Source organism: Crocodylus porosus, unplaced genomic scaffold, assembly GCF_001723895.1.
Source record: "Crocodylus porosus isolate Cpor-Errol unplaced genomic scaffold, CroPor_comp1, whole genome shotgun sequence".
Classification (NCBI taxonomy): domain Eukaryota; kingdom Metazoa; phylum Chordata; order Crocodylia; family Crocodylidae; genus Crocodylus; species Crocodylus porosus.
Window position 1 is genome coordinate 25,726,437 of NW_017728914.1, and position 24,724 is coordinate 25,751,160.

Here is a 24,724-nt window from a genome sequence, read left to right on the forward strand (position 1 = left end):
CCCGAGATGCTTCAGCTCGGGGTGTCAAGCCCCTGCCCACGGGCCCGTTGCAGTCTACGGAGCCGCGTCATCTGGCCCAGCTGCTCTGAAAATTTGGTGGTGGGGGGCAGGGCAGCCTTCATTGCCACTCCCGGCGGCTAACCGTCCTGGGCCGTGGGGGTCCCGGCAGGCGGGGTAGTATGGCCCTGCAGCTGAGCTCCACCGCGCGGGGCCTGGGACCAGCCAGGCCCTCGACGGCCCGCGGGGACACAGAGCTGAGCACCCCAACCAGGGAACGGCCTTGTTTAAACGGGACGTCCGTGGCACGTCACGGGTGCACACGACCGCGTGTCCTTGCACACGTGCGTACGTGTAAACAAGGGCATGCAGGCAAAATCATGCCTGGGGACTTCCTGAGGCGCCCAGCTCCCCTCGGGGATCTCATGGGGCGTGCTCCGCCCTCAGGAGACACTGGCCCCGCCCAGGAAGTCCTGGCTCGGAGGCTCCTCCCCCTGCGCAATCTGCGTACGAGCGCTGCGGCAACTGCGGAGAGCAACCGTCCCTCCCCTCACGCTTCATTGGCTGGCGCCCGGCACCAATCGCTCTTTCCGCCCCACCCTCTCCCCGCACTCATTGGCTGACCGGCTTCCGGCCGGCGCGCGGACTGGCTGGGCACCCTGCCGCTCCGAGCCGCGAGGCGGGGACGGAGGAGGCGCAGGCGCAGCGGCGGTCGCGCTCCGGTTATTGTTACGGTGCAGCGGGGTCGCCGCTCCCTGGTCTGCGCCGCTGCGGGTAGCTCCGGACCGTGCACCATGCCGGTGAGCGCCCCGCCCGCGCGGTTGCTAGGGGCGCCGTTGCTGGGGCGGGGCGGGGCTGGGATGGGCTGCTGTTTCCCGCCCCGGGGCCCGCTTTGGCGGGGTCTGCTCGCTGTTGCTGTCACGTGGCCACATGGCCCGTTTGTGGGGTGTGATGGATGCCCGGTGGTGGGATGTGCTTCGTGGTGGTCAGTGTAGTTGCACGAAGGTTTTTAGCCATACTGTAGGCCAGCGGTTCCCAACCCCGGTTTGCAACCCAAATGAGGGTCACGGGGAAATGCCGCACACGCAAGACGAGCCGTGTGTGTGCGCCTCCACCCCCAGTCCACCCCCCTGCCGCCCTCTGCTCCCAGGGGCGGGTTGCAGGGAAAAAAGGTTGGGAGCCACTGGTCTTAGTTCCCAAACTCTTGACAGATTGTGCATCGCCAGTTTAAAATGGTATGACCTTAGGTGCCACCAGCAGATTTTTTCAGTTCAGTCTTAAGTACCACCAGCAGATTTTTGTCATATAAACTAATAATCAATCTGTGAATGCGTACCATTGCCAGGTTGTCTGTGACCTGCTGGTGGTAACCATACCACAGATTGGGACCTGCTGGTCTAGGCCTTCCTGGACCTAAGCAGTACAGTTGTACAGAGTGTCTTGTAAGGCAGTGGAAAAAGGGAGTGCTGTGACGGGTATGGTGGACGAACCAGGTACATCAGTTTCCCTGAAAAGAAAAGTAACCAAAACTGAATAGGATTGGAGTATCTTATCTAAACAGATGAGGTAAGGAACCTGACTGTTGGGCAGTTTGGGAGGAGAACGTTACAAAAGCAATGGGCAAACAAAGAAACAACGTTTTGTTCATGCTGTTACTCTGGGGAGATGGAGGGCAGTCGTGGATTTCCGCTTGAACGGCTGGAGAGCCAGAAACAAACATCCCACACCCAGCAGAGGGCCCGAGGCTGGTACCACTGAAGGTCACTGCTATCTAATATCTAAAGGAGCCATGTGCCAGGTCACATTACAGGGAGGAAACTTGTAATAGTGATTAGGGGTTACTATTAAAGTTTAGTTGATACCAAATTGGACAAGGGTCCGTGTCAATCCTTGGGGGTCTCTGGTAAAAAGAATCCTGTTAGTAACAGTGACTCTTCTGGTCTCAGTACAGATCAGCCCCTAGGTGGCTCCACAAAAATGTTGGAAAAAGGGGTTAAGCCTTGTAGAGGTGTGCAGCAGAGGGTAGCTGAAACAAAGGAAATGTTGGCCATAGTGACTCACTGGGTTTGGACCCGTTTCAGTAACATTGTCTTTTGCAGAGGTGCACCAAGAATAGTGCACCCACCCTCTGACAGGATGAGCACATATGTATGTCTCTTATCTGTGGGCAGTGGGAGCTCATCTACCAAAGCAAAGCATTCTGTTTCTGTGCTGTACCATGGCCTAAGGTCTGATGGAGGAAATCAGGCTACTGACAGCTGATAGGTGGTATTAGGAGACTGTCCGTTGCCAATCTCCTGGTGTACTTAGAAAAAGTCAATCAGCTAAGTAGCCACTAACATGAAGCAATGACTCATAAGTCCTGACTGATCTGCTGTTGGTTTTAAGATGTGTGGTAGATCACTGTGTTTGGAAACTTGGCCATCAAATTGAGTAAATGTTGACAGAGGATTCGTATTCATAGGTCCTGTAAGAAAAGAAGCATGTGTCATGTCTATATAGGACATCGTATCTGTAAGGTGTTCTTCAGCTTACCCTTGAAATAGAGCTGAATAAAGACCCTGTGTGAACTCCTGTGAATACTCAAACTCAGAAGCTGATTTGATTTTAGTGAACATTTATTTAAATGCACAAGCTTTACTGAGAGACATAGCTGCAACACATGGTTTTGATCAGAGAGAAAAAAGGTTTAACAGACTGTCTAGTTGTAAGGTTTTCAGGTTATGGTGATGATTCACTTACGCCATCCAGCAGCAGACAGGAACTACTAACAATATCAGGGTAACTTAGTGATACAATACAAATATCTCCAAGTGTGAAGGTATTTTCAACAAACAGTTTGGCAACAGTCTGCAAACAAAGAATTATACGAAGGCATTTTAAAGAGGATTTGGTGTGGCTGTGAAATTCTCAGCTGTAGTAGTCTGATTTTGAACAGTTACTGAACAGAACAAGTTCCTGCTCCTGTAAAGAGTTACATGAAATGGGACCGGTCAGTGTGTACATTCATATGCTTCTGGAAGTCTTGTACTATAACACATACAATGCATGTTCTTTATGTACACAGATCAACAAACCTGAGAAGCTGGACAAGCCTGAGAGCTGTGATAATGTCAAGGTTGTTGTCCGATGCAGACCTTTAAATGAACGCGAGAAAGCGATGGGCTACAAGATGGCAGTTAATGTGGATGAGATGAGGGGAACGATTACTGTTCATAAAACAGACTCTTCCAATGAACCTCCAAAGACGTTTACATTCGATACGGTTTTTGGACCAGAGAGTAAACAGCTTGATGTCTATAACTTAACTGCAAGGCCAATTATTGACTCTGTTCTGGAAGGATATAATGGTAAGTCCTTCATGTTATAAATGTAAGGATCTTACCGTCAAAATCCTGCTCATCTTGATTGAAGTTCATTTGCCGAAGACTGGGTACTAAGTCCATGTTATTCAAAGCGTTATTCATAGTCACTTTTTGCTTGAAACGGAATGCTTGTGAAGGGTATTTGCAGCTTCAGTTTTCATAGATTTCAGACATTAGGGCTGGAAGGGACCTCGGAAGATCATCAAGTCCAGTCCCCCACCCAAAGGGCAGGAAGTCAGCTGGGGTCACAGGATCCCAGCAAGATAAGCATCCAATTTGCTTTGGTTATTTTTGAGTCCTGGGTGTTGCCACAGTTAGTGGGCCATTTTTTTCCAACTTGCAAAGCCATATGAATTTTTATCTACTGTTACCAACATTCTCGAGTCCTCCTTTTTTCATGAGGAGACCTACAAAAATAGTTTGCCATCCAGAGTTAATAGAGGAAAATGTGTTGCTAAGCATGTAAGTTCCTGCTTTCTGAGGGACCGTTACAACCAGTAATTAGTTGCAAGGCAATTTAAAGGAGGTGCAAAATATACCCTAACAGAATATAAGTTGCTCTTGATGTGAACCTTGAGCTCCCTAAACAATAAGTGTGGATTAATGAGAGAGACATACTTAAACCCGAATTAAGAGCTGGTTTAAGACATAGGGTTTTGATTGCTGCAGCAGAGCCTTAGCACTGAGGCGGAAGCCAAATATATTCTGTGGTGCTTGAGTCACTGATTGAGTCTTCCTGCTGCAGACAGGTGGCACTTTGAACTGATGATGTAGACCAGACTGGGACTGTTTTGAAAAACTTGCATCCTGCTTGGAGAAGAGGTTGATATTTGTAGCAAACTGATTCAGTTATGGCAGGCAGAGTGCTCTTGCTACTCATGGAGTAATGGCCCTGAGGGAGTTTGAGACCACTCCATTGCCATTTTTAAAGATACTTGTGTTTCTCCTTATGTTTATTTTACCATATTACATATTGATCTTTGCCTAGGATACACATTTCAAGGGACAGAGGCCAAAATAGCAATTAGCCATCTCCATTGTTTTGAACAATCTGGTGGCTAAGAACATGAGCAAATTCAAAAATACTACAAATCGGTCATTTTTCAGTTGGCTCATGACTTGCTAATGGAAGGCATTATTGATTAGGTTGTTTGCATGAGATGTTCTAAGTGTTCTTGTACTTAAAAGACATGACACACCAGTTGTGAGTAACCTTAGCGTACAATTTTACCCCTGGGTGGTGCTATTGTTTCTTAAGCACCTTGCAAATTGGACAAGCAACAGTTTGACCCTGTTTGCAAAGACTGCACAACATTTGCATTTCCTCTAGGCCTGTGCAATACATGTTGAAAAAGCTGGAGAATTTCTAGCTACTCATTGATAATGGCTTTGGTGGAACCGAAGAATGGTTAAGAGCTGCCCCAGTTGGCATTTGATTCATCTTGAATATTCCTTTTGCACTGCAGGCACCATTTTTGCATACGGGCAGACTGGAACAGGCAAAACTTTTACCATGGAGGGTGTCCGAGCAGTTCCTGAACTTAGAGGAATCATTCCCAATTCATTTGCCCATATATTTGGTCACATTGCAAAGGCAGAGGGGGACACAAGGTAAACAAACTCTCTTCTTTTGACTCACCCCATGCTTGTCTTTTTTTGTGGATATCTTCAGTGGAATCCTACGTTATTAAAGTTTGTAAAAATGTAGCCAGTGACTTCATTTGGGGCTGAATTTTAGTTGGTGCTTAAGTAATCCTTGTCTGTAAAGCAGTAAGGTTCTGCTGGCACCCTGCAAGTTTCTTTGCACTCTGAGATCAAATCTGTGACAAGTAACGAATACTTGACCTTTTTACTCTTAGATTTTTGGTCCGAGTGTCTTACTTGGAAATTTACAATGAGGAGGTGCGTGACCTGCTAGGGAAAGACCAGACACAGAGGCTGGAGGTGAGAACGGGCAGGCTTGCATCCTTAAGAACAACTGGTGTCAGATAACAGGCTTTGGATGGGAAGGAGTGCAAAATTTCTGATTTTCTTAGCATGTTTCACTAGACCAAGTGCCTCCCCTTTAAAGAGGCTAATCCTTGACTTTGACATTTCCCTAATGTTTCTCCATCTGGCAAACTGCCTTGTAAGAAATAAGGAGAGGCTATTGGCTCCCATTAAGGTGGTGCTCACTTAGTTTCCTCTCTGAAGGTCCCTTGACAGTCCCCCTGAGGATTTGAAGATTTCACTTAAGGCCTCCACTTGACTTGCCTTGACAATGCTGGCAGTGAGAAGCTGCCTTAGGCCAGGACTTTTGATCTGTTATTATGTGTGGTTCAGACAAAGCATGTGCTTCACATGAGTTCTGTTCTACACTGCTAGAGCAGAAGTGCACTATTGTGCTGTGCCCTGATGACTAAACCATATGCAGTTTCTGGAAATGCCCTGTCTAATCTGTCTGTCTTATAGGTTAAAGAGAGACCTGATGTGGGAGTTTACATCAAAGACCTTTCAGCCTATGTTGTCAATAATGCAGATGATATGGACAGAATCATGACACTAGGCCACAAAAACCGTAAGTAGCACTGTGGCTGTGAGGGTTTTGCACATTGGGCTAAAGCAGTCTGGTGTAGCGTGGTAGATTGCTACCTACACAATTGCTTTTAAGACCTTAGTACGGTCTTTCGTTTCCAGTGTTACAGAACTTTAGGACTGGCCATCTCATCTGAGTAGGCAGGAAGGGTTGTCTCTTCAGTAACTCCTTTCATGCAGGAGCAATCAAAGAGGACTGGATATACCTTGTTCATCTTTCGCGGCTGAAAAGATTGTCTCCCTGTGGGGGCTGGAGAGTGTGTACAGCAAGATGGGCTCCTCACAGATCTTGAGTTCATCTCTTCTTTCTCTTCACCCTATTTAGTGTATGGGCTTTGTGATGTTACAAGCTGGTTCTGTAAGCAGTCAGACTTCCGTTTTTTACATGGAGAATATGAATGCTTTTGAAAGAAAATGGAGATCAAAGCAGCCTGTTCCTACTGTAGTGAGAAAATATAAGTACTTCCAAAACTGACTGCAAATCAGTCAGCAAAGGTGAATGGTCTTAACATAAGGAGGGCTGAACATTGTCCTGCTTGGACTCTTCATCTTTGATGTAATTGAATCTTCCAAAGGAAAGGAAGGAGAATTGGGACTTTCTGGCACTTTTCAGGCTTGATCCTTGGAAGTTGTGTGGAGGACGACAGCAAGAAGTTGGACGTTTGCTAGTCTGTTATATGCCAGCCATCTAGGCTAAACAGGAGTGCTGCTGTTACAGACCACAAGAAAAAAGCCCCCTTAGCTATATGATATGAGCATTGTTTAAAAATCAGGGAGGGGTGGAGTCTGTTATCAGGGTAATGAGCATTGAAACTGGGCGTCAATTCCTACTCAGAAATGATTATTCCACTCTAAATACATCTAGTTTACAGAATCTCTGAAATTGCTAAATTGTAACAAATGCTTTGTAACTGCTTTTTCTCAGGTTAAGGGTTATGTTAAGCTGTGTATCATTGTTAGTTCTGACTTGTTTGGTCCCTTAAAAGGTTCTGTTGGTGCCACTAACATGAATGAACACAGCTCCCGCTCCCATGCTATCTTCACTATTACCATTGAGTGCAGCGAGAAAGGGGTCGATGGAAATATGCACGTTCGCATGGGCAAGTTGCACCTGGTAGATCTTGCTGTAAGTAGCTATGTACAGAGCTAACAAAATGCTGGTTGGGGGATGGCTGTTGCTTTAGTACTCAAGGTCTGTACGTAGATATTGAACAATATGGGCCAGAGGTCCTTTGTCTTGCAATAAAAAGCTGGATTGAGTAAGCGATTTGTATAGAATCCTCCCACCCTTAAATTTGCGCTCCTGACAACATCACCATGCTGGCAAAACTTTTCAGTTAAAACCAAGCCTTGGGCAGGAGAAAGTTTCTTAGTAGATGGGAGGGGGAAGGGATGCAATAATTTAATGTGCTGCTGCTGCTACTAGTGCCTTTAGATGGTTCCATTAAATTCACTCTAACACCATCATGTTGGTTTTCCCTCTCCACCACCAATAGGCAACACAAATTATTATTTTTAGAAACCTACCTTGGATGGATTTTAACTACAATTTGTCTGTCTGAGTTAATATCTTTGTATGTGGAAAGGATGTGTTGTCTTCCAGTTACATTGCTTTGCTGGGTACTGGATCTTGCTACCTAAAAGTCTGACAATTTCATTATTATCTGCTTGACTTCATTCCCTACGAACTTCTGGGTTTGGTTTTTTTAGGGGTCAGAAAGACAAGCAAAAACTGGAGCTACAGGGCAACGACTGAAGGAAGCTACAAAAATTAACCTGTCGCTTTCTACCCTGGGAAATGTCATTTCTGCACTGGTGGATGGCAAGAGTACTCATGTTCCCTACCGTAACTCTAAGCTGACTCGACTTCTGCAGGACTCCCTGGGGGGGAACTCAAAGACCATGATGGTAAGGACGATGCCTCCCAAAAGCCAGTGACCTAGGAGTCTAGTTTGTATTTTTAAGGGAGAATAGAAGTAAAATTCTCACTGGACTAGTCTTACATTGGTATTTTCTTCTGTATATTAGGACTGTTTTCTTTCATAGAAATGCCTTGTGCAAGCCGTAGCCACCTGTACAGTTGTAAATAAAATTGTCGTTGCTTTATGGATGAAGCAGTCCAGGAGTACACATGGACATAGGGTTTAAAGGTTTGTACATCCAAAGTCAGGATTTGGCTTAGGCTGTGAAGGCAGGAGCCTTCCTGGTGAGGAAAAATGCAATGAGGGTTTTGCAGAACTGGGCGCAAGTTCATGTTTCAAATTCCATGTTCTCATCCTAGTTTGTAGTTCAGGCTTTTGCATGTAGCTTAACACTAGACACCAAATAACTCCTGGTTTGTTGCGTATCAGTGTGCAAACATTGGTCCAGCAGACTACAATTACGATGAGACTATCAGTACTCTCCGATATGCCAATCGTGCCAAGAATATCAAGAATAAGGCCAGAATTAATGAAGATCCGAAGGATGCCCTGCTCCGTCAGTTCCAAAAGGAAATAGAAGAGCTTAAAAAAAAACTGGAGGAAGGTAAGCACTTCCTTGTGTGTGATGCTGCACTATATATTCGTGGGTAATTACAGTCCTGTGTAAAGCAGGCATTGTTGCACATGTTCCGGGTGTCCTGTAATAGCTTGAGCCCCTGTGAGACTTTTGTTGTTCGTAAGTAGAAGGAAATGCAGTGGGAGATCTCTCATACCAAGAGAACAATACAGGTATACAGTACAGTGCTAAATGTTGAGCTAAACCAGTGCTGCCCAATGTTCCGGCCCCATTGGCTAGATCAGTGGTGCAGGGTCAGTCCACAGGCACTGTCGGCCAGTATGAGATTGAATCCGTCACATACTGTGAAATCCATTGCACGTCTGAGTTCAGCTGTAGGTTGGATCTGACCCCAGGTGTAGCCTGATTCTGTGTGATGGATCCAGCAGTGCACCAGCCCTACCCTGCACACCCAGATCCAGCAATGGACCAGCCTTATCTCATGCTCAGTTCTATATTATCCTGGTTAATATCTGTAGTGTGAAAACATAATGATGAGCACCTAAGTGCTTTGTGTTTGCACTTAGCAGTCACAGTTGGGATGGGTTCTGTTTGCAAAAATTTCTCAAGTGGAAACTATGGAGAATTACAAAAATGTAGCTTGTATTTTTGGTATCCAGGGCCTTGCCTGTATGCTGATAGTTGGAAAGTTAAGGCACATCAACTAACTTGCAATTCAACATGTGTATATTGAACCTGTTGAACTCCTGTGTGGATGCTCCTATATAGAAGTAAAATGGCGTAGAACGGGATTGTCTTGATCTCTAAATGCAATGCAAGGTCGTGTTACTCTTGAAAGAGCTGTGCTCCCCTCCCCTCCCCCCCAAGTAAAATGGACATGTTTAATTTATGCCTGTTGGCTTCACACCACTGAGTGATTCACTTTAAATTACTCAAGTCCCTCAGAGATCCCTAGTATCTTCCATATCTCAATCACTGCTCCATTGTCAACTTCGTGCTAGCTTCCAGTGAAACTGAAGGCGGTGGTGTGGTGCGTCATGGAAGTGTATGTGTTCAAAAGCATAATCTTGCATTTCAGGGGAAGAAATCTCTGGCTCTGATATCAGTGATTCTGAAGAGGAGGATGAGGACGATGAGGGGGAGATTGGAGAGGATGGGGAAAAACGAAGAAAACGAAGGGGTAGGGTGTCTTAACTGTTTCTCTGCTTTTGTTCTTTTGGGCTCATCTAGTGGTTGGATTCAGGAACCAGGATGGATTCACCTGGAATTCAGTATGGATTCAACAGGGACTGTAGTAAAGTTCTGGTGCCCGCTGCAATTATCATGCCTGTTTTAGAAACAAAGCCATTTGAAGTAGCCATTCTCAATGGCCTGCTCTAACTGTATAGAGTGTCTGCTTCCACTTGGGTAGTTTTGCTTGTGGTATCTTTCTCTGATATGGTGGTTTTCTGGTCCCAGCGGGTGGCTGCATATGGCTTGTGCATAGGTATCTGAGTTTAGACAAGACGCCCACACCAGAATTTCCCCTGGCTCGCAGAATTGTGAGGAGGGAAAGGTCAATAATCTGACACAGAAGAAAACCTACCTTTTTAATACAGAGATCTCAGGGTGGTTTTATTCACAACTGCTCTGGTAAAGGGTTAGCTTACCATCTGGATTTGCTGCAAGTCTTATCATTATCTCTGTGTTACACATGTTCATGTTAGAACTGGATCCCCATATTTTACTTGTATATAGCTGGGAAAAAAACTATTGAAGTCAAACATATCAAGCTGCATATATTCAGCTAAATATTCCCTCAGGAAGGCTTACTTTGTCCCCTGCGCAATCTAAACTACTTGTGTGAAGTTTTTAAAACGGAAGGAATGCTTTTGAACCTGGAACGAGCAGTTATTATTAAAATCTAGGAAGGACTCATTGCTGGCCCTGGCAACAAAAATCCTTTTGTGATAGGAGCCCATTGTCCAAGTGGAAGAGCTGCAGGAACTCCTGCGACTTCTCTTCATGAGGAGTCAGAATGAGGTGCTAGGATGCAGTGCAGAGCATGGTTGTACCCTCTTTGCTCAACTAGTTTTAATACTGGAACCTTTTTCATCTAACAAGCATAGAATCTGTTTTAGCAGAATTTCAGCCTGAAAGCTAGACAGTCTGTGTCATCTTTAGCTTCTTTTCCCTCAGGGTTACGAAAGGGGCTGGTTTCCTTGAAAAGGATGGGCAGCAGTTGCAGTCTCTTGTTCCAGGCACAGTTAAACTTCACATGACATTTTAATGTGTAGTACAAAATGCATCATCCCATGGTGCATTCCCAGAACTCTGCCCTGAGGCCAAAGGCCGCAGCTTTCTCAGCAGTTTGTCACTGAAGGCGTATGAGATCTTGATTTCCTTATCCGTTCCCAGTGTTGCAACGTAAGTTTGCCATATTGTCAGTTTAGCATGCAGTTTGAATAAGCCTCTTCCAGCTGTTTGTGTTATAGCTCCCTATGCTGTCTGATCCAACTACCATTAGTGTGATGGGGATATTGACTCTGTATTCTCAACCTTCACAAGTGTCCTTTCTGTCTGAATTCATTCCCATGTTTTCAGCTAGCCTGATATTATCGTAAGGCTGAAACCTGCATTCAAGGTCGTGGTTGCAACAGGTTGTTGGCCCAGGGGATGAAAAGTAGTTTTAGTTGCCAATACCATTCATAAAAACACCTGAAGGCAAAGTTTTCCTCATGTGAAGCAGTGCAAATCTGGAAGTTTAGCTGAGAGCAGAAATTATCTTAACATGAAGAAAATTAGCCTTTGTTGCTAATTATTGTATGTCTTGCTTTGTGCCATTAATGGGAGATTTGACAATCCTGAAAAAAGTCCTGTTTATTGTAATAGCTTAGAATTAAGATATAGAAACTCATGGCAGGTACAGTCATCTAATATATTTATAATGTTTCCCCCAGGGTTACTACTTATAGCAAGACCCACCCATCTACCTAATTGCTGTTGCTTAAAACAGTTAGTTAGGTTATGCACAGCACTTTTGGAAGACACTGAGTGACCCAAAGGATTTTCTGCTTTCGGTCCTTCACTAAGTTAACTGATCAGCAGGCTTCTGCCTTTGTCGACCGGTATTATCACCTGATGTAAATGGGCATCTTGCTTGGGCTACTATGCCCAGTAGCAAATGGTCCCATCGTAGTCTTCATATTTAATATATTTAACGAGCAATAGATGCATGGGTCACTTTCCATTTTATTTCGTCACAACATAGTCTTTGGCATGTTGCATTCAGTACTGGTTGAGGTCAGGATGGGTTTTTACCAAAATAGTCACTCTCGACTATCTGTTTTTGTTCTGTAAAATGATGGCTGTGTATGACTAAGGGATCCAAATTTCCAAATGAAAACCACTGACCGCGTCTTCCTGCTGGCTCTCTTGGGTTTCTTTCCTGTGGAACTATTTTCATCTGTGTGTGTCTTCCTCTTGTTTCTCCTTTTCTGGGTTTTCCGTGGGGTTCATTTCTTTGTTTTCCAGGCAGTGGCAGCAGCAGTAGTAGTTCAGACTCCACATGCTCTGTTATAGAGAAACCTCTGGATAAGTCCTTCACTAGTGAGTGGGAGCTCTTAAGTCATTTAACAAAGCTTTGGTCTTTCCATAACCCCTGCACTTCTCCATGTGAATCTTGTACTGCGCTCTGCTACTTTTTTTTTCCCCCAGAAAGAAATGTGGCTTTAAGTTGGCTAAAGCATGCTTTCCTTTTTGTTGCTTTCAAGCTTTAAACAGTGGCTTCACATGCATATTTTAGCTTCATGCTTAAGAGGAAAGAAAGGAAGTTAGTACTTTGCTAGCACTAATTATAAAGTGAATAAAGGAACAGTGTCAAATTTTTGCCTTCAGTGTTGTGTAAACTCCTTCCATTAAAATGACAACTGGTAGAAAATCAAAATCCTATTTTAGGTTTATAGTCTGGAAAGAACTAAGTAGAACCCAGCTGGTTCATTTTCTTAAAAATACCAGAGTTCAAATCCTGGAAGTGGCTATTAAAAATGACTTTGGATTTAAGACTCGTCTGTTGTAGAAGTGTCATTAATGCATTGTGTACTTGGCCCCCAGCATCTAGTTGTGAGGAAGATGTGTGGGTCAGTTCTGAAGAAGCTGTCCCTTACCGCAGACAGGACTTCTGGTCTCCATATAAACCCTGAAATCAATTAGTGATAGCTAATTTATTCAAAATAGTATTAAGTATCCGTAATCTGTGGATTGTGGGGACTTTGGAACGCTAATTGTATCTTATTTGAGTTAGCATAGTCCATGCTAATTCTCTTTCCTAGGCAGAGAGAGTCTAGAAGGTCTTAAGACGTAAAGATTTAGTTATAATTGAAGAGTTTCTTGCCTTTGAAATTGCTTGCCGGTTATTGATAGCAAATACAACATGCTTATATCCCTGCAAACTTTTTAAGTCAGGAAGCCAAAGAGATGCTAAATGCACTTGCTCCAGATTTCGTGTTTCAAAACTAGTTTTAATCTCAGCACTTGGACAAGGACAGCAAACTAAATAGCAAATTGCCTGTTGAAATGTCTCTGTGGGGATGGATGTGCATTCCAGCAGTGAGTGGAGAGAGACATGGCTATGCCTGGAGTGGGAGTTGGGTCTGGCTCAGTGAATAGGATAAATACTACGTGCTCTGCAGACAGAATATTAATTGTCCTCACACACTGTGGTTTTTTGTCATGTTGGGTTTTTGCATGATGTGCATCTCCATTTTGTGTTTATGCTTCTACTTTTTCCTGTTTCATTTTGATCCAGACTGCTTGAATAATCCAAACTAGCCATATACCTCTATGGAAGCATCAGAATTACTGCAAATTAACATACTAATATCTTGTTTTTATTAAACATAAAATTTCGGTGCTGCAATCCCATCTGTGCAATTGGTCATGTAACATGCAATGAATTGGCTTGGAAATTTTGGCTACAATGTAGAGCAAGCTTTCTATGTACTGTGGTTTTACAGGGCATGTAAAATAATTGGCTACCTTGAAAATGTCCATTTCTTCTTCTAGCGTAGTAGATTCCTTCTTGGATGTTTCTCAGGGCATGATCTTTGCGGCAGGCTTGTAGTGTCACATGTAGGATCTGCATAATATTGAAAATAGTGCAGGAGCAGGCTACTGCTGAGTCTGAATAAGCAAAAGATTATTCTTTTGTACAGAACACTTATTCTTTCGAGGCATAAAATCATAATGCATTAATGTTTGCCTTGATGGAATCTTACTTAATAAATATTATCCCACTGATTTGTTTCTGTCGATAAATGCACATAAAGATTAATGCTTTTATTGATGCAGAATTTTTGTTTGAAATAGTCCCACAGTAATATGTTTTCTTTTTCCTCCCTTTTTATGCACCTGCTGCCTTTCTACGATTTGCTTACTTCTTCCTCTTAATGCAAGATCAAGCAGGTTGGTGTGATTGATTTGCACTCCATCGAGAACAGTTCTAGAGCTTATGTTAAGGGACAGCTGCTCCATTTGCCTCTATTTTCTGTCTTTAAAGCTGAGAATGTGCTTTAAGTAAGGAGTCTCCCTCCACTTGTCTTGGACTGCTTCATGTCTTTTCAGGGGGATTTCTGTAGAACTTCTTAGAACACCAGGGACAATAGAGCAGAGCTTGTGAATGTCACAAGGGCTCTGGTCTGGAGCTAAACTCTTGCATGGAGAATGATTTGCATACCAGTCAGTAAGCAAGAATTTTTCTTTTATAATTTTCTTTTCTTGACTTCTGATCTTTTTCACCTCCATCCATGAGTAAACCAAAGCACTATTGGAAGGTAGACTTGATAACAAAAATACCCCAGAATTTTGGTGAAAATAGTTGTCCGTGTTGGATAGCAGCATGATAGATAGTGGTTTGCTGCCCAAACTGGGAAGCACAGCCATTATCTCTAGATATGGTCATTACTGCACAATGACATTGTCAACTCCAGTATCAAGAGATGCAGTATAATTATATATGAGCCATCACAACTTTCTTTTAATTTGGCTGAAGATCGCATTTAATTGATACTGAGGAAAAATTTGCTGTAATAAAGAAAGATAGCCTGTCATGTTTTTGCTCTTAAATAATTCACATTTTCCCTGACTTTCTCCAAAGGCAAGAAGAAAGTTTCTCCTGATAAGATGGTAGAGATGCAAGCAAAGATCGACGAAGAGAGAAAAGCACTTGAAACCAAGCTTGACATGGAAGAAGAAGAGAGAAACAAAGCCAGGGCAGAACTGGAGAAGAGAGAAAAGGATCTGCTGAAAGCTCAGTGAGTGTCAGGCCATGGTCAGGACAGCTTGTTATGAATTCAGCTAATTAGGAGTGTGCAGCTGGTGGAAGTGGGCAGTGAACTGGCTGATTAAAGCAGCAGTTCACAAAATAAACCCCATCCTATCTTGCTGTTCTCAAAGTAAATGGGCAAATGAAGGATATTAGCCAGTATTGGGTATATCAGAGCAGGGCAACAGCAATGCTTTGCCTCTTTTTTTTTTAACTTGGAATTTTAATGAGCCATAAAAAGAAGTGATCAAAAAACTGAAGGTACTCCTTTAGAATTTTAGACAAGGTACAATGTAGATTAAGTTGCTTCCTTAGAAATCACAAGTAACATCACAGTAACAGCTACACTACAGTGATGCTATGTTTCATTGAGGTGAAGGAGCTGGTTTCTGGGGGACAGCCAGGGGGACAGCCAAGCTGACTGAAAGGCAGCCTGTCAGATCTCACAGGGGTCTGTAGCAGAGCCCTGTGCATGTACCAGATTGCTTGGAGCAGGTGTTAACAGAGTCCAAGAGGCCTTGTGCTGAAAGATGTAGCCTTTTACCTGTAGCCCCTGAAGATATGTCTACACAGTAATCTTACTGCACCAGGTTATGGTATCCTCAGGCATGCAGTGCTGTTCTGCCTGGAGAGCAGTGTAGCTGAATCCTCACAGCTCTACAGGTGGACTATTGCATGGGGCAAGGGAGCAGTCACTACTGGTCAGCAGTGCCACATGGCTGCCATGCTTGATGATGCTGCTGTTTGGGCCTGGTGAATCAGTCAGGGAGACGTGTCGTAAGCTGCTTCCCTCCTGCCGCTATTCTCTCATTCTCCTTCCGTCAAGTCTTGGATGTAGGCAGCTGCTACCAGCCCTTATGCCGGGGTGGGCAAAATGCGGCCCGTGGGCCAGGTGCGATCTGCCAAGCCATTCTATCTGGCCTGTGGGGCCCCTAAAAAATTTAGAAAATTAGTATTTATCTGCCCTGGGCTGCCTATCATGTGACCCTCGATGACTTGCCAAAACTCAGTAAGCGGCCCTCTGCCCAAAGTAATTGCCTGTCCCTGCCTTATGCCCTTTCCTCTCTGGCATTGCTATACTGGCTGGGCACCAGCAGAGGGAGCACTGAAAATGGAGGAAGAGGTGATCTCCCTCAACCTTAGCATCCCAGCAGCCGCTTGTAAAAGGGAGGAATGATGGTTGGAGAGACTGTAATGTCTGTTGTCCTGTTTGTCTGTATGATGGTGTCAGGCTGAAGGAGAATCTTAGAGCAAGCTCCTTGAAGTGACTTGTATTTATTTCCTTATTCATACTAGGACCTGCAAAGTAAATAAGTATTCCAGGCCCCACCACTGAGGCCGGGTCTTGTTTTATACCGGGGTTGGCTCACGACACATGTGACATTGCCCGTCTCTTTGTTTTTCTCCTCAGACAAGAGCACCAGTCCCTGCTGGAGAAACTGTCAGCCCTGGAGAAGAAAGTGATTGTGGGAGGGGTGGACTTGCTGGCAAAAGCAGAGGAGCAGGAAAAACTTCTTGAGGAATCTAACATGGAGCTTGAAGAACGAAGGAAAAGAGCAGAGCAGCTTCGCAAGGAGCTTGAGGAAAAAGAGGTTTGATCAGCTTCCTGACAGTTAATATTTTTAACTGGTAGGATTAATTACACTGGGTGTCAGCAGTCAGAAGCTCTCCACTGTCAACCCTTGAAATGGACCCTACGGTTGTTTCAGTGGGTTGATTAACACTTGTATGTGAAAAAGCATAAAAAGAGCGATCCTATGGCAGTGAGTAGTGATAGTGTTATGTGTGTGGGATGCAACTTGGGCTAGGCATAGCCTTGTCCCCACTAGCCAGTATGTCATGTAGGTAATTTGCACCTCCTGTTGTAACACCTATGGGGGTGAGAATGTTAAACTGTGATTGTATTTGGTTTGTAAACAGCAAGAGCGTCTGGATATTGAGGAGAAGTACACCAGCCTGCAGGAGGAAGCACAAGGCAAGACCAAGAAACTGAAGAAAGTCTGGACTATGTTAATGGCTGCCAAATCCGAGGTCAGTGTGCATAATGGTTAGCGAGTAGTCGTGTAATGTGGCTAAAGTCTAAAGTTGGTTCAAACTCCTGATGGCTTGCTCGGTTGTCCACAGATGGCAGATCTGCAGCAGGAACATCAGAGAGAGATTGAAGGGTTGCTGGAGAATATTCGACAGCTGAGCAGGGAGCTGCGCCTTCAGATGCTCATCATAGATAACTTCATACCTCAGGACTACCAGGTAGAGGAAAGGAGGCCTGGCCCTTAGCCTTAGGATTCAGTAATATTAAACCACACATCTGGTTCCTCTGGCTTTTCATTTGTTGTCATCAGCAAAACACTTCATTCTCCATAGTCAGTGTGTTAGGACTGGCGGATGTTGAAAAGCACCACACGTAAGGCGCTGCTCAACGTTCTGTTGGGTTTGTAAATGAATAGTTCAAACAGACAGTTAACTTCTAAGGGGATTTCAGTGGAGGAGTTGTAATTACCAGAACTGCATGGCTGTTCTGAAATGCTATTCGCGGGGCACGCTTACAGGAGCTATGTTTAGAATGCATTAGGAGTTAAAGCCCACAAATCAAAACGAGCTGTTTTTCTGATTTCTTCTAAGGAAATGATTGAAAACTATGTTCACTGGAATGAAGATATTGGAGAATGGCAGCTGGTAAGATGAGCTGATACAAAATGGTGCTAACTGCTTCAATGCAAGGTTGAGACTGTTAAATCTGAGTGAAGATCTCTGGGGAAAAGGTTGCCAACATTACTCATGTCGCTTTGCTTGATCAGACTGTTGCCTGTGGAGCATGTACTCTTAGCGTCAAAGGACTGCAGTAGCGAGCCTGTAATGAAGCACACTGCCCCCTGACATGAGTCTATGTTGTTCCCTAGTGTGGTGCAGGATGCATGGTAGCAAGCTTGACTGCTTAGAACCAGACCAACTATCAAGGATTTTGCTGTTTTCGTTAGTTCTGCCACCAACAAAACTTAACAAAAACCATTGCATTTGTCACCAAAAACACTGTCAGGCAATGTTGCTGGAACAAAAAGAATGGTAGGGAAGTTTATATAAATAGACGTATCTTGGCTTGTGCCCCAAAAGTCGTTAGACTATAGTACCACCTTCTGCTTGCTAACTTCCTGGGGTGGTGATCTTCAACCACCAGTCCTAGAATGTTCATTTTCAGCGACAGCATTAAAGAGCAACCACCTGATCCTCATTGTAGAGACTTCTCTACAGCGTAGAAAAGAAAGATCTCTCATGTAGCTCTCAGACCCATTGAATTGAGACTAGCAGCAAATGTGAACTGACACAACTGTGCAATCAGTTTTATAGTGCAAAGGGTTGATTTAGCTAACAGATCTTTCTTTTTCATTAAGAAATGTGTCGCATATACAGGAAACAACATGAGAAAACAGACTCCAGTCCCAGATAAAAAGGAAAAAGATGTAAGTGGGTTTTTATAAACCTGTGTCAAACTGAGCTAAACCTGTATCCTGCCATCTAGGAATGGTTATCTGCAGGGATCCTGGCTTTCTCTGCTTTATTGATATATTTAAAATTTTAAAGCAAATTGGAAGCCTACCAGTGCCTCAATCACTATAATAAAATAAATTGTAAATACTTATACAATTTGGCATTAGATTTTGTGTTATTTTGATCACAAAAAATAAGAGCTTACCCTGCCCCTTCTGCTTACCATCTCTGCTTTGTGGTGCTGAACACCCCTGATACGCTGATGCCCTGTCCATGCCAGTGCCCTGTGCCCCCCACAGTCCTGTTGGAAGGGGCCGTCAGCTGCCAGAATTACAGGGCCGGGAACTCCCCCGGCCACCCATGGGAGGCAACAACTGCTGTGGCTGGAGTGGAACATGGAGCCCAGCTCCCCCTCCCCTGCAGGCAGCACGGCTGTAGCAGAGCCCATGGGAGAGGGTGTATGCAGGCTGCCTGCTGTCGGCTCAGGGCTCCCTGCTCTGCTACTGTCCTGTTTTTTTTTTTCTCAGCCTTTTGAAGTGGACCTTTCCCATGTTTATCTAGCTTACACTGAAGAGGCCCCAAGGGCCTCTGTTTCCCAGTGGGTGGGACCTGGCATGGCAGGGTAGAGCAGGGTGAGGTAGGGAGACTCGGTGCTGCCTCCAGGACCCCTGCATTGCAGTTGCAAGATGTCCTCTGCCCACCCACCAGCAGTGGGGGCCACAGCTCTGCACTGCAACCTTGGATGCTGCTGGGTGGGCAGAGTACACCTCGTTATGTCAGTGCAGGGCTTCCAACAGCAGCACCAAGCCTCCTTACCCCCACCCTGCTCTGCCAGGTCACACCCACTGGGCTGTGGAGGTCCCCAGGGGGAGGGTATCAGGGTGGGGAGTCCCGATCCTGCCTAGGCAGTCCACATCCACTCCTATCCCACACAAATCTGGGGGTTACATGCTACACCTTGGATGAGGCACCCAAGGCTCTTTCCCGCTCCCTGTCCAGGCCCTGCGGTCCCACATTCCCACCCCAACCCCAGTCCCCAAGCTCCTTGTACTACCTTGAATGACCAGCCCCTTCTCTCCCTTACTATGGAAATTCCCTGCCCCCTGAAGTCTTACCTGTGGGGAGCTGCTCTCCTGGCTGCCATGTGCATGGGTACACACGCTCATGCATGTGGTGCCCCTGCCTGGTAGCCTTGCTCCCGCTTGCCTCAGCCCCTTGCAGGCTGGAACTCTGCCAGCCTACAAGGGAAAATGTGCCGTTTCATGCATTTTTCCTTTAAAGGAGGAAACCTGCATTTTTCTCTCTAAAATGAGAAGATCTGTATTTTTTCCATGTTTTTTTGTGGCAAATGGAAAACCCAGATCCCTGATTATCTGTATTGTATCTCCTTCAGTAAACCTCTGTATTTGATTGTTTTTATTGCTTTTATGGAGTAAACTTTATCTTACTCTCATGGATGGGGAATTATGCATAGTTTGTAAATTGGATCCTGTGTTATGTTTTGTTTTTTTTTCTCAGCCTTTTGAAGTGGACCTTTCCCATGTTTATCTAGCTTACACTGAAGAGAGCCTCAGACAGTCTTTAATGAAGCTAGAAAGACCAAGAACTTCAAAAGGAAGATCAAGGCCTAAAACTGGGAGAAGGTAAAAAATGTTGTCTATTATTATAGATGTAGAAAGGAATTAATATTGAGGACACTTTAATTCCTAACGGTTTACTTTGGGGCACAATCCTGTAGTCCAGGAGTGGGCAAAGTGTGGTCCACAGACCGGATGTGGCCTACCAGGCCATTCCATCCAGCCCATGGGACCCCTAAAAAATTTAGAAAATTAATATTTATCAGCCCCAGCTGCCTGTCATGTGGCCCTCGAAGGCTTGTCAAAACTCAGTAAGCAGTCCTCCGCCCAAAATAATTGCCTGCCCCTGCTGTAGTCTGAACTTGTGCATCTTCTTAATTTGAATGGCAGTTCTGAGTGAATAACAACTGGATCCAGGTGTTTTGGAGAGCCCTCATGCATTAAACTTAGAAGTCAGTTGTACTAAAAAGGCAGAGTGTTTCTTGAAAACCATATTACCTGAAGAAAACAGTAATGGTTTAATGATGATCACTTTCGGTTACCGATATACAATATTGATAAAGCTTGCTGCAGCACTTCTCTTAAATTCATTTTTCCTTTTTTTTCCTTTCCTTCTAATTAGAATTTTAAAATTTGAAAAATGAAAATCTGGTCTTTTTTCCTCCCACATATGTAAAGTTAGTTGAGGACTAAAATTGAGTAAAGGTTTGTCATGGCATAGAGGACATAGTTAATTACTCTCTTTGCTCATAATATTAAATATAAATCTTGTCCAGAGAGATAAGCCTACTTTGATTAGCAACTTCTAAACTCTTGCTGTTTTGGCTATATTCCTCTCACCTAGGTGCTTGATGTGTTTTTATTCTAGTTTAGTCTAAATTAACAAGTGACATTTAAGGGTGAGGATGGTGGTCATAGGAGACTAGATGAAAACCTAGATTTCCACCCATGGCATTAAGCAGGTAGTTGTGATTTTTAGTGTAGTATTTTTAGATTTTAAATGAGACAGGCTGGTACCAAAATCAATACTATGTGCTGTGTGTTTGGAAGATTCTGGCTGCTCCTTTTCTTGGGCATACTAGTAATGTGAGGGTTTTTTTTCTTCTTTTTAATGCCCATTCCCACTTCTTCCCACTCTCCTCCAACCAGAAAACGTTCGGCAAAGCCAGGAGCTGTAATTGATTCTCTGCTTCAGTAGGCAGCACAGATTCAGGATGGAAGTAAAGATCAACACATGGTATATGTCTTGGCCTAAAACCACAGCTCGTTGGAAATATTGAGGAATTTGCGCAGTGTGATGCAGAGGTGGCTGTGACACTGTTCTATGGGTATGGAGCTCTATTTCAAAACAAATGAATTTTTTCCCATGTAACTACCATTATACTGTATGTTATATTAACATAATGTTAAACCAATATCTACAGTGGTTGTGAAATTGTCAGTGTGTTATACAATTCTTTGTCGTGCAGGGAAACTCTTGGCAGTAACCCTTGTTGAAATGTATAGAAGGCACGCACATTAGGTATGTGTTTCAGTGTTACAATATATTAGCTCAATATGTTTGATAGGGTCCTGACCTTTTAAATCCTGGTGAATCTGTTTAAAGTCCTGCTTTGCCATATGAAATTGGCAACTTACACCGTTGTCCTGTGTTGCACTGTTACGTATATTTGAATGTGGTGGCTGCAAATCCATAATATAACTAAAGCAGAACACTGAATCCCTTCCTTAGCTTTGTAAATACTCTGATTGAAGCTGTTACGTGCATTTCACACACAAAACAACAGATTTTCTTTCTGTTACTTTAGCAACTAAGACATACATAGTCATACTATATATCATTGCAGATAGGGCAGCTTTTTTAAAAACCTAAACTGTGCAAATCCAGGACCTTCTGGCAAGGGACCATGTTTTGTTGAAGTGCAAATGAGAACCAACCTGTTTCAGTTCCGTTTTATATTATGTACTGTTATGCTTTTATTTTTCCTGTATGATCTCACACAATTGAATGGCATCTTGGAGGATGGTCACAACTGACAGTGCGAGAGAACAAATCCTTCTCATAAAGTTGCTTTGCATTGTAGCTTTGGCCACACTTAGTAGCTGAAGGGGGGGAATGTGTTTAATTGGTCCCTTGCATTATTTTGTTACTTGCTCTGCTGTCAGTCTGGATGGAAAAGGTGGATGCCCCGGGGGGTGAAATGGAGCATGGCAAACATGTAATGCTGCTTGAGTCTAAGGACGGCTGGACCTCAGTTGACCACAGTTGATCCAAAAAATGTAGAGTCTGTGCTCCTACATTTGTCCATGTGCCTGTGTAGACTAAGCAATCTTTTTTTTTCCCTCCGTTATGCTAAGAGGAATGGAGGCTGCTGTCTTTCAAATAAGTCTTTTGCAGTGGCTGCTCTTGCCTTGCAAGTCCGGTTGTTCTTTTTGAAAGTTGTGCTGCTGCTAAATCTGAACATTTTAATATACTACTCTTGTCATGTACATGAAACTAGTGCTGGGATGCAGTGGCTGCAGGAGTCTTAAAGCTTCCTAAGCCAGGCTTGTCTTAAATGTCTGTAACTTTACAAAGTTGCCTAGAGAGAAAAAGCTGCGATTGCTGCCATGAAACATAAAAGCCCCTAAAAGTAACTGAACAGCAGCTAGCACAATCAAAGCTCAGGTGTAACAACAAACTTGTTCTAGTAACAAGACTTGCAGTTGCTTTGTTCCTGATGTGGAAAACTGTCAGAAGCCTCAAATCACCAGTGTGTCCATGGAGCCATCTTAGTACTTGGTGGCCTTGCTGGATGCATCATAGAGCACTTTTATGTGAATGTCTATGAGAGCTGTTAGTAACAACTTAAATATGTCCTTGTAAGATCAAATTTTACTTGAGCTAAATTCAGTGGCCTTCTAGGTAAGCTCAGTTAGCCTGGACTTGTTGTCTTGTTAAATGATAAATTAAAACTCATTGCTCAAAGGAGGATCAAAACACTCTGGAGCTTAATATCTTCACAAAACCATAAACCGAATGAGCACTTCCACTGTGAATCAAGTAGCCTCAAATACTACCAAAAATTGTGATTATTTGTAACACTGCTTGGCCAACCTACCAAAACTATGAACTAAACTTAGATAATGGAACTGGGAAAGGATCAGTAATTTTTTTAAAAAAAAATCCTTTTCCCCTTAAACATAACTTGTGTGATAATATGAAATTTAAATTTAAAAGTGTTGCATTATCGCACAAATTGCATTTACAGAGCAAAAATTTGAAGTGTAAACGAGGGCAGCAAAATTGATTTATTGTTGAAGGGCTTGTCTGTCTTTAAAAACAAGAACAAAAAACACACTACTTTTAAGCTAAGCTCATTATACTGTGTCCATTTGAATCCACTAGTTAACTTTATGGAAGAGTTAAGTGAAACTTTGGCACTGCTTTTTTATTTATTTATTTATTTATTATAACACTGTTTTTAAAAAGAGGGAGCATCTCAAGTGCTTGCTCTGTTTTAAGGTGCCCCTGCATCTTCTTGTTTTCTTCCAAAAAAAGAAAAAGCTTTGGGATTTTAAACCAATCTTACTGCTGTAAGCCGATGCAAACTTCTGGAAACACCTGACTTGTCTGACAGTCTTACAAGCTAAAGGACTGAAAAGGGACCATAACAGCCCAAGAGCTGCAACAGTGATCCCACTCACTGCTGCCAAGGGGAAGTACTGTGCAGCTCTGCAAGGCCCAAGCTCCAGGCGAGCTCCTGGTTGTAGCTGCACCACATAGCGTTGTGGCTTGGGCCGGTTCTGTAGGAGCTGAAGTTACTTAGTGAATTGTAATAGAAGAGCTCCCATTGTGGCTACAGGAAGCAGCAATGAAGGAAAGCTTTGAGGTGTTTTTCCCCTGTGTGGTACTCTTTGAAAATGACCTTAATGGTTAGGTAGATGCACACTTTTCGGGCTTAAAGACATCCGGACTACCCCTACCAAAATGACGGTCAGCTCTAAATATATGTGCATTAACAATTTGATATGAGGTGTGAATTCCCATCTCTCCAAGAAAGAGATACCAGCTATAGTTAAGCAGTTAGCTTTTTTTAAAGCAAATTATGCAAGCTTCCTATCCTCCCAGTCCATAAATAAAATCAGTGCTCTCTGGGACAGGTTGCTGCCTGGGATTTTGTCACAACTTTAGTTTTGGAGGAAAAATATACCTGCTGTTAAAAAAGACATGAAGAAGAAATGAAATCCCTTAAGCAGGTTCAAGCTGTAGTACCTTGAAGACTTAATAGTTCTTTTAAAGTTTGAGTGTTTGGCTTGGTTTATAGGCCTTGTTCTAAAAACACAGATCTGGTCTGTGGGTTTATCACATAACCCTACCCTGTAGCCCTACACAAAGACTTGTCCATAATTAATTGTAAAATGTGTTTTTAAATTCATTTTAGGTGATAATGCTGTTCTGATCTCAGTTCAGTCCTTGCTTCTATAGTAGTTACTTAACTCCTGCTTTTTGTGTGTGCAACTGCTTTTTCTCCCTACCAAAGGGCCACATCAACTCAGAAATGTTGACTTGAACACTACATTTTTCTGAGTCTCTGTCACATTCTTAACATTACTTACACTAGAACATATTTTAATTTTTCCTGGTTTTGGGGTTGCTAGATGAAGCGGGGGGGAATCTTCCTTAGTGCCTTTCACTAACTTACACTATAGTCCGTATGCTAAATTTATAGCTATTTCTCTGTACCTCTGTTTTGCCAGTTCTGTACATAGACAAAAATGCTAGTTGTACAATTTGCTCTATTTATTGGTTTGCTAACTTTGTTGGAAGTAAGGTTTTAATTATTAATTGTACTTTATGTATAAATTTTATTCACTCGTATATAACAGTATTGTGTGTCTATGTGGAGCATGTTCATGCCAGGAAATAAACATCTCAAATCCTG

At 43.5% G+C, this 24,724-nt stretch overlaps 1 protein-coding gene across 3 annotated transcripts; it reads left to right on the forward strand.

Moving 5' to 3' along the window:
• The first annotated feature begins 691 nt into the window (after positions 1-691).
• KIF3A (kinesin family member 3A) lies at positions 692-24,724 on the forward strand. Of its 3 annotated transcripts, XM_019535036.1 has the most exons (19): positions 692-797; positions 3,065-3,347; positions 4,829-4,973; positions 5,222-5,306; positions 5,814-5,919; positions 6,923-7,062; positions 7,647-7,844; positions 8,288-8,462; positions 9,514-9,615; positions 11,949-12,023; positions 13,869-13,877; positions 14,569-14,725; positions 16,148-16,328; positions 16,657-16,767; positions 16,861-16,986; positions 17,359-17,412; positions 18,126-18,194; positions 19,741-19,865; positions 20,949-24,724. In XM_019535036.1, the coding sequence occupies exons 1-19, from the start codon at positions 792-794 to the stop codon at positions 20,995-20,997; spliced, it is 2,196 nt and encodes a 731-aa protein (XP_019390581.1). In that variant the 5' UTR covers positions 692-791; the 3' UTR covers positions 20,998-24,724. The 3 variants fall into 3 exon arrangements, with proteins under 3 accessions (XP_019390581.1, XP_019390582.1, XP_019390583.1); XM_019535037.1 differs by lacking the exon at positions 11,949-12,023; XM_019535038.1 differs by lacking the exons at positions 11,949-12,023; positions 13,869-13,877.

Excerpts from the sequence above, each read along its gene's own strand:
- KIF3A (XM_019535036.1), top strand. Across the intron at positions 7,845-8,287 it reads GGAACTCAAAGACCATGATG|TGTGCAAACATTGGTCCAGC; the intron begins GTAAGGACGATG and ends GTTGCGTATCAG. Across the intron at positions 8,463-9,513 it reads TAAAAAAAAACTGGAGGAAG|GGGAAGAAATCTCTGGCTCT; the intron begins GTAAGCACTTCC and ends CTTGCATTTCAG.